The sequence below is a fragment of the Phaethon lepturus genome, unplaced genomic scaffold (genome assembly GCF_000687285.1).
Source record: "Phaethon lepturus isolate BGI_N335 unplaced genomic scaffold, ASM68728v1 scaffold56714, whole genome shotgun sequence".
Classification (NCBI taxonomy): domain Eukaryota; kingdom Metazoa; phylum Chordata; class Aves; order Phaethontiformes; family Phaethontidae; genus Phaethon; species Phaethon lepturus.
In genome coordinates, this window is record NW_010538080.1 from 4,053 (window position 1) to 13,441 (window position 9,389).

Below are 9,389 nucleotides of genomic sequence, written 5' to 3' on the forward strand. Positions count from 1 at the left end.
CCATAACGTTAGGAATGCCTGGTTCCAGGCTGGGAGGGGATTTCTTCCCAGCTGGCCTTCCTGCCCAGCCCCCTTCCCATCACCTCGTGCCAGGCTCGGGCAGAGTGGAGACAGGGGGTCTAGGAGGAGAACTGGCCTCGGCAATTCATGCCCTCTAGGCTGTTCATTTGGTTATCTTCCAGCAGAGTTGCTGGGGAAACCGAAGATGCCTCAGTAAGCTAACGAAAAGCACATCTAGTAGCCACTGCTCCTTATGCAAAATGAGAAACATCTTGTCCTGACCACAAGGCCTTGTTTGTGGCAAAACCAGTATGCTAATGGGCAGGGAAATCTGGGCTGGAAGCAGGGCTGGGGCTGTGGGCAGAGGAAGCTGACACATGGCATGTGGCTGATGGTTGGCCTTTGCCTGTGAGATCGGCAGTGATGTGCTGTGTCAGTCGGTGTCACTGCTGGGCTGTAGGATGAGCCACACCTGGCTGGGTGAGCAGGAAGGCTGATACCAGCTGCTCAGGGTCTTGCTGCTGCCCTGATGAAGTGGGGCAGGGGCTCAGGTGGTGCCACCGTCAGTCTCTGTTCTTTGCCTGCTGTGAGGCTGTAGCTCATGGTAAACCTGTACATCAAGAAGAGCCCTTGGATGCTCAGGACTGTGGAGTGCATTAAAAATGCTCTCCTGGGCAGTTAAACCTTCAGGAGTTGAGCCCAAGTTCTAGGAGACACCCAGGGAACATATTCCCAGTCTTTCTGTGGGGACAGCATGAAAAAATAATGACATCTTGCCCCCTAGCTATGGGACCCATCCATCTGCATTGTGCTCCTTGCCGTAGGGGAAGGGGTTGAGTCCCCTACCACAGTGATGACTTCATGGCTGTAGAAGCATCTGGAGCTGCTGGAATCTGTGGGCTGGTGTTGAGCAACCTAAGAGCTCATACCTGCGGTACCCTCACTGGGGCTGGCCCCAGGGCTGTGGGGCGAGAAGAAATAGTTCTGGGGAAATTGCGTAACATTGGTGAGGGCAGGAGGTTTGGGCTTGTGGCTCCCTGAAAGTCCAAGTGCGAATGAGCTCTGGTGTGTAAATTGCCATTGTGGGCAAACAGCTGATTCTCTGGGAGAGGCTTTGCTAACGTGTGTCTGCAGCTGCTGTCATCGGGCCATAGGATCGTGGACTTCATTTTACAGACTTGTTTGTTTATGTGCTTTTTTAAGAGGTGAGGCAGAGGAAGCTCTTCCTTCAGGCAAGTCATTATTGATAGCAAGTGCTCTTGAACGTCACGTTATATTGCACTGCAATTCAGCTGAAGTGACAGACCAGTTTTTAACCCGTGGGTGATAAAATAAGTTTGTTTGCAGTACAAGAAGCAACAAATTGTCTTGGCGTGAGGCTTTGGTGCTATGCAAAGAACTGACCTATAGGTGCCAGGCTTTTTCTCTGGGAATAGCAAGTCCTTCCAAATCCCCCCTCATCACAAACTGAAGGTATTGCTTTTCCAAATGCTTTTGCTGCAAACTCCTGACCAAGATCCTGTTGTGTTATTTTCACCCTGTGGGTTCAAGGGAACCTACTGAATCTGTAGCCCTCAGGAAATTCCCCTCCCAGGCTGGCTGTCACTTCTGTTCTGAGAAATTAGAGGGGAATTCAGCTATTTCCAGGCTTATGAAGATAATGTGTTTGGTGGAGAGGAAGTTCAGCATTTAATGTTCTTCTCATGGAAGCGATGTGCTCAGTACAGGATCTGAACTTCTGACCTTTAGTGAAATGCTTCTGAGCAGTTGCCTGATACTGAACACTTCTCCACCTCTGTTTTCAGGTGAGAGAAACTGAGACCATGGATGCCCAATGGCTTGACTATCCTGCCTCTGGAGACTTGCCAGATGATGAAGACATTGGTGAATTCAGGCCTCACTTAACTTCTGACGGGTTAGATATAGATGAGGCATCTGGGTCTGGAGGTAAGTGGGGAAGGGGGGAAATGAATCTCTGTCAGTGGATGCTGTGAAATTTCTTCCAGAGGGAACTAGAGTGTCAGGTGGAGATGAGAAAGCCATATGAATCAGTCACTCACAGATGAGAACAGTGAAAGTGGTTGTACCATGATGTTGAATCGCTTGGGGAGGACAGATGGACTGTAGCCAAGCTTGTCTTACTGCAGGTGAAAAGGCATTGTACTGGCTGGATCTCTTCCCTGTTGAACTCCAAAGAACTTCTAAGAAACATAAAAAAAACCCCAAAACTGTTGTTGAGGCAGTGTTAAAAGGCTTAAAGTTAATATCTCAGCTGAGGCCAAACAACATACAGGACTAACTGGTGTTCAAGTGAACTCTGTGACGTGCAAAGCTCCCTGCCCAAACCAGTTTCTGTAGCTCTGTGTCCCCTTTATGTGAACATTTGTTCTCTAAAAGGGAAAGAACAAGTGCTGAAATCGGTGCCTGACATGTTTGGGCAGATCTGGTAACTAGAGGGTTGGTGAACTATCCTTTAGGGATGGGTGGTGAGAGCATTGCCCTCCATTGGCATTAGCTTAGCCACCTATGGCAGACCTGCTTTGCAGGGCAGCTAGTGATAATCTGCAGCAGGGGCCAATGGATACAGCTGAAGACCCCTCCTATGCGAGACGTGGTGGTTTTAAGGTTACACCTCATGGTCTTGTGCAATCGAAGCCATTAAATGGCAAAAGTTCTCTGCCTACTACAATTCCCTCTTAACTACTAGTACAAGAGTCCTAGTTTGTCTGCAGTTGCTGGTATTGCAGGAGGTGTCCGCATTCTGGAAAAACGGTGTGTAATAAGAGGAAAACCTAGTGTTCTCTTCTATCTTTCTCTTAACTTTTTTTTTCTCCCCCCTCTGCAGACTACTCAGACTCTGAAGATGCCATATATCTGACCACCATGGATACTCCTGTGGTAGGTATTTCCTCTGCATGTTTTAAGCAACATCTAGCTACTCTGGTCTGTCTGTGAAGCTTTCCGAATACCCTTCCCCCTGCAAGACGTGGCATCAAGATGAATCTACCTGCATGAGCAGGAACAGTGTGCTTGTAATGCACTAAGCAAACTTTCTTTTCCCTGCACACCCTCCTACTTTCAATTGTAGGTAGGCTAGGTGCTGCTTACTGATGGGTGTGGTTTGTCTGTATTCTGTAGATATCTGACAACTATATCCCTGGAGATACTGAGAGAAAGATAGAAGGTGAGAAGAAAAACACAATGGTGGACAATGAAATCATTCCAGACAAAGCTGTACCTGTCGAAGAGAACCTGTCCAACAAGATCTCCATGGCAAGCACAGCCAACAGCAGCATCTTTGAAAGAACAGAAGTCCTTACAGGTAATATTCCACCTTGTCCTGATAAATCATTAATACTGTAAATCCAAAATGGCTTCTATTGTTCCCTGTTTTCCTGGGGAGCAGTTCCCTGCTGACAAGGGGAGTGAGATGCATTACGTCTGTGACTGCCTGTAGCAGGGTCACTTCTGCAATCTAGTCCTCAGCAGAAGAGCCTGCTGCATGCCTTGCTGGGGTAAACAGCTTAGTTTTGAGCCTGCCAGCTGACCGTTGGCTTAAGTGCCACACAAGCCATGTGGCAGCTGTTCTGCACCCAGGTACCACCTCAACAAGAGGTGTATCTAACCATAAATCAATGACATCATAGACTTTCACAGCAGATGCAGCCATCTTCCTTCTAACCTCAGCCCAAGTACTGCCTTTCCTGAGCCTTGCCAGGAACCAAACAACCCCTCTAAGGGATTTGAACACCTAGTCAACTGTTCTGAATCTAAGTACCTCTGTCTAGAGAAAAACCAAGCGACTGGCTTCCTCTCAGCATGTGGGACAGATCTGTCTTAAGGCATGCTTCATCATCAAGAACTTGGCCTGATGGTCCGAGTACAAACCTCGGCACATCTTGCTGATCTGCAGCCATCCTCCTAGTTGGAGGAGTGACTGGAAGAGTGGATTCCAAAGCCACCTAACAAAGAAGCTGATTTAGTGCAATGAGTAGGTGTCACAGCAAAGGATAAACTTGACTGAAGTCTTGCGGCCACCCTTGATGTGAGGAGAGAGAAAATCTTGGTGGGTTTTTGAGTGTTAGGGTGTTCTTTGAGGGGAGGTAGTAGTGGGATGTTGCTGTCTAACTGAAATACAGAGTCCCCAGAGGGTGCTCATATAGGTAGTTAACAGAACATTCAAACCATTTTCCTGGAGTTGGTGCTGTTTGTGGGTTGTGGTGGGGCTTTTTTGGGTGGGTTTTTTGTTGTTGTTTTGTCTCCATGCAGGGAGGATGTCTTTTTGTAAACAAAACCTCTTTCTTGCACTAAACTGGAAGATTAATACAAATTGGTTTATGTGGAACACATGATTATTCTATGGTTGGATGAAAAGCAATTTTTGGCCTTTTCCAATAACATCTGCTGTTGCTGAAACTGCCAGCAGGCAGTGGACAGGCACTGACTCCAGAGGCAGTTCTAGGGGCTGGTACTCTTGAAGCAGATTCGGAGATGTAGCTGATGGTTTGGAGTTGTCCAGGAGTTTAGACTTATTCCATGCTCTCTTCCCCCCCCAGCTCTCATTGCAGGAGGGGCGGTGGGCCTCCTGTTTGCTGTCTTCTTGATCCTCCTCTTAGTCTATCGCATGAAGAAAAAGGATGAAGGCAGTTACGACCTTGGGAAGAAACCGATCTACAAGAAAGCCCCTACAAATGAATTCTATGCTTAAAGCTCAGCAGCACCTTGTGCCCATCAAGGGACAAACAGACTGTATGGAAACACTGTGCCCTCAGATGAGATGTGCTGAACAAATGCTCTTTTTGGATTGAATTTCAAAGTGACTTCAAGAAAAAACAAACTTCCTACATGACCCTTCCCATCCCGCTCAGCTAACAAGGGCCCAATGAAATACAAAGAGTCTGAAAAAAACCCCTCAGTGTATTTTTTTTTTCTACAGCTAGTGTAAAAAGAATAAAGATGCCAAATTTTCTGCTTGGTTTTATAGAGGGTATATAAACAAAGACTGTATGGAAGCAAACACCATGTGTTTGCATCCAGTGTGCTGTGCTCAGATTGGCTGCTTCTATAGGAGATGGCTTTTTTTTATAAACCTTGCTAATAGATGTCTTGCAGCAGGCTGGTGATGTGAAACATTTTTGTGGAGAACTATTTATGAACCTCTTACACTACAGATATTGTTGCCTTATCGGGGAGTAAAAGGCCCATAGGGGCTCGAAATCCCTGAATGCTATAAAGGGCCTATGGGAATGTCTTCCCCAGGAGACTTCTGTCTCTTCCTGTTGGCCCCAGGCAAGGGTCATCAGTCCATGAAATCAGGACAGCCAGATTTGTTTGGCTATGACGACACCCTTTCCTTGCCTTCAGTCTCTTACCTATTTTTAAAGATTGCTTGTAGGATTTTTTATAACAAAATTTTAAAGAAAATAGACTAATGTTTATATAAAGTTTGTAGACATTTTTTTGAAATAATAAAGAAAAATCTACTTTTTTAATTTCCTCAGATCTATTTTTTCAATCCCTTTGTGTTTCCTTTGGCCGGGCATTTCTCTAGAGATGTTGTTTTTGTGATTCATGTTTTGAGCTGAAGCAGAGTTAGCTACAGTGTGTTACAGGTTTCTTCTAGTTCTATAGCAGCTACTGTAGAGGGTAAAGATATTTATGGTTTTCCCATAACTTTTTCTAGGATTTGATTTTTTTTTAAAATAGAATTATTTATAGTTTCTGAAATGGCTGCTCTTCTCATTTGGTAACTCTTATCCTTTTTATGTAAAACACTAATATAATGAGTCTCCATGAAAACTATTTAAGCTTTATTCTGTGAATTCTAATTATAAATTCAAGGCAATAACTTCTAGGATTAATTTGTATGCAAAATTGGGTTCATAATATGATTGAAGTAGCGAAGAGATGAGAGTATTTCTAGCCTGTAATATATTATAATCAGTCCTATAGAGCTATATATTTTGTATATTTTACTGAGAAATACACAGTTAAGAGTGAAAAGGCTGGAGTTAATTCTTCAGCAGCCTTACTGTGCGTAAGAGGCTTGATCTCGTTTGTACTGCTGTTTGCCCAGTGTCTTGTCTAGAGTGCAAGTGGGCTTGTGCACAGGAAAGCAGCTGGGAGCAGCCTGAGCCCTGGGGCTCGGCTGCTGTGTCCCGGCCGTGCCTGGAAGCAGGCTGCGGCCAGTGATGTGCCAGACTTGGTCCTCCGAGTTGGAGCGGAGATCCCCATCTGGGGTTGCTGTTGGAAGCTCGCAGTACGATGAAAATAACTCTTATGTTTTGGGGGCTGGCTGCGCTGCGGAGTCCCCTGTGGTACTGCGCGGAGTACCTGCCCCTTGCAGAAGGCTGGCTTTGGTAGCTAGAAGCCTGCCTTGGCCCTGTCTCCCGGCTGGGAGCACTGAGCTTTCACAGGTGGCTAGCTCTGAACCTCCTGTGGTGGGTCTTTCTTAATATATCATGTACAGAGCTCCTACCTCTACTGAGAGCGAGACCAATTCCCCCAGCACGCCTAGAGCGAAGGGTGACGTGCGTGTCCGATGCCTGTTTCAGGAAGGTGTTAGAGAACTACGTTGTGCAAGTCGTGTCCTCCCGCAGGTCTTTGAATCTGATGTGGTTTAAGACAAAATCTGAGCATGGGTCCCAAAACCGAGTAACTGGGTAGGCAGCACAAAACCAGCCAGTTGCAAAGGCTGTTTAGAAATCTCATTGACTCGTGAAGCCTCCTTACCAAGGCTTTGTTGTAGGCTCGAGGCCAAATTTGTAGAGGTGGTAGAACAAAGAAATTCAACTTCAGCCAGTGGCAGCTGCTTCTCTGAGCTAGGCAGGCGAAGTGGGGAGTGCAGGGGAGCCATGTATTGAGACATCGGTAAGGCAAGAGGACTTTTCCCAAGGCTCCTTCTCCAGATTGACTCACTCACTTGGTCCCAGTACAAGTGTGTTCAGGGAAACCGGGGGCTGTGGGAGGCTCTGCAAACTGCTCAGAGCTCCCTGTAGACTGGGAAGGAGAGGGAGGACTTCACTGCCTATGGACAGCACTACCAGGAAGGCAAGTCTGCTTCTTGGGATATTTAGATTCTCTTGTGTAATTGCTCTTGGGGATTTTCCACTGTTACTGATTTCTTCCTCCCTGCCCCCCAAATAAACTGGTACTTTCTAAAATTTGCTTTTTGGACTGTTTCTGATCTGAAATTACTTTTGGGAGCAGAGTAACAGGGAGCTCATATTTGTGTAACTACTTGGTTTACCAAAGGGGGAGGCATGCTGGGATCTGGCTTGGTGGTGGCCTGCAGCTCAAAGGGGCTGCTGTCAGCTGCTCCCAAGCTGCCCTCAGTGTCTGACCCACAAGTGACTCCTGTAGGACCAGCATCACTGCGTATCTGGAGCTACTGGAGCTCCTCCAGGCAAGTAAAGCAGATGCAGCATGGCACAGTGAGGCGAGTCCATCCCTTCTCTAGTGATCAGCTTTGTGACGGCACTTTGAGAGGGCTGTCTCCTTGCAGCCAGAAGGGACAGGAGGAGGTAGATGTGGGCTTGTGCATGTCCCCTGATGACAGCAGCATGTTTGTGTGCCCTCAGAGAGAGAGCAAGGTGCAGAGAGTCTTCCTCAACCAAGTTTCAAGCCAACCATGTTTGACTCTTGCGGGCCTTCAAGTGGGCATTAGAGCTGTCCTGGGAGCAAGTCCACAGGTGGCTTCATGCCATTTTGGACTAAAGCAGACCTTAAGCAAGACCTGGAGGAAGCTGCTGCTTCTCCAAGCCCCTCTGCTCTGATTGCTTGGTGCTCCTGAGGGATGGGACCCATCTCTGTCTCTCTAGGCACGTGGGAGAGGGTGGGCTGTGGGGAGGGCAGAGCTGCTTGCTGGAAAAAGTGCCGAGCCTCCCAAGTGCAGTATTTAAATAGATTATTGTCATCTAGAAATGATAATTCCCTTCTCCCTGGTGGGAACTCCTACTCTGGGTGGTTGGAATTAGCTGGGATGGAGGAAACAAATTAGGACTAGTACACAGGCTCCCTTGGGGGTGAGGGAGTTGCAAACACTTGCTCTGCCCCTTCTTGTTTCCTGCTCTGTCACCGGTCTGCTTTCGAAGGTCCTCTTAAGAACCTGCTTCTGGTACCAAGAAGCAGCCACGCGCTTGCAGGGCTGATCTCTGCTCCATGGGAGCTGCTGTTTGTCAGTAAATCGGTGACGTACGCCTGCAATCTTCATGTTCTCGTGCCTTGTGGGTCTGTGACAGGTTCTTGGACGTGCTCCTTGGAACAACCTGTGTTTGTCTTTTTTTTTTTTTTCCCCTCCCTTGTCTCCTGAGCTTCATCTCTCAGTTGTGAGAATCCCATGTACTTTCCAAAACCGCCCTTAGCGTAAAAGCGCCTTGTTTTTGCAAAGCAATCTGGACGGGTGCTCTGCAAACCCCTGGAGCGCAAGCCTGGCTGCCTGCCGGTGCTTGCAGAGCCGCGGTTCCTGGGATGGATTTGTCACCGTTCCGTCTGTTCTGCCTTTCTGCCCTCTCCAGCCAGCCTGCCATGTCTAGTGTTAACCGACAGACAGCTCGTACTAACGCTTCATGAATTCTTGGTCTTCAGCTCTGACCCCCGAGATGTCACTTCATTGTTTTTCCTCCTAGCACTGCTCTGGTTTTACAACCAAACCCCTGAGGACCTGCTTCACCTGGCTTGAAAATAGCTGGCACCCTCCTGGGTACTGATGTGATCGAGCGGCTCCTGGCAGGAGGGGCTGGGAGATGAAGTGTAACCTTGCTAATCCCTTTTACTTTATGGTTTCCAGGGGTGTTTTGGGGTGGAATTTCATGGGTGTTTGGGTCCCTTGTTTTGCAGGGTGAGCCATGGTGCTGGGGCAGGTGCTGTGCTGGGCTGTGTGCCGGAGAGGTGCCAAAATGGGTCATGGAGATGGTGTGCAATAGTGTTGGTGATTGTGGTGCCTGTCCACAGCACCTCTAACCCTCTGGAGGGGCACAGGGCACCCATCTCTCTGGGCAGGACACCCAGGCTGCCTGTAGAGACCATGGAGTTGGGGAGGGGACAGTTCCTGATCCCTGCAGACATGGTGTTGCCCACAAGCATCTGCCAGCCCGCCGGGTGCTGAGCAGGGTGCAGGCAGGGGCCAGGGTGAGCAGGGAGAGCCCAGGGCCTGGGGGTCCCAGTACTGGAAGGCACCTGTGGGGGTCAGTGGGCTCCCTGGTTGGCCGGGTGAGGGGGGCTGGTGCGGGAGGTAATGGGCAGGCTCTCCTCGGGGCTGGGGCCGGCCGGGTGAAAAGTGTCCTCCTTCATCATGGCTGGGCACAGCTGACCCTTCACTGCAGGGATGTTCCTGTCACTGGCGCTAAATCCTTTCAGCCTCTCCTTCGCTCTCCTCTGCCCCTTCTTGC

General features: G+C 48.5%; 1 protein-coding gene across 1 annotated transcript; it reads left to right on the forward strand.

Moving 5' to 3' along the window:
* The first annotated feature begins 1,810 nt into the window (after positions 1-1,810).
* SDC4 (syndecan 4) lies at positions 1,811-5,399 on the forward strand. Its single transcript, XM_010286653.1, has 4 exons — positions 1,811-1,947; positions 2,846-2,898; positions 3,139-3,322; positions 4,557-5,399. The coding sequence occupies exons 1-4, from the start codon at positions 1,824-1,826 to the stop codon at positions 4,706-4,708; spliced, it is 513 nt and encodes a 170-aa protein (XP_010284955.1). The 5' UTR covers positions 1,811-1,823; the 3' UTR covers positions 4,709-5,399.
* Positions 5,400-9,389: the final 3,990 nt, after the last annotated feature.

Bases quoted from the DNA above. Each gene is read 5' to 3' on its own strand.
- SDC4 (XM_010286653.1), top strand. From the start codon at position 1,824: ATGGATGCCCAATGGCTTGACTATCCTGCCTCTGGAGACTTGCCAGAT. The intron at 2,899-3,138 runs GTAGGTATTTCC...TGTATTCTGTAG, and splicing joins CCACCATGGATACTCCTGTG to ATATCTGACAACTATATCCC. The intron at 3,323-4,556 runs GTAATATTCCAC...TTCCCCCCCCAG, and splicing joins AAGAACAGAAGTCCTTACAG to CTCTCATTGCAGGAGGGGCG.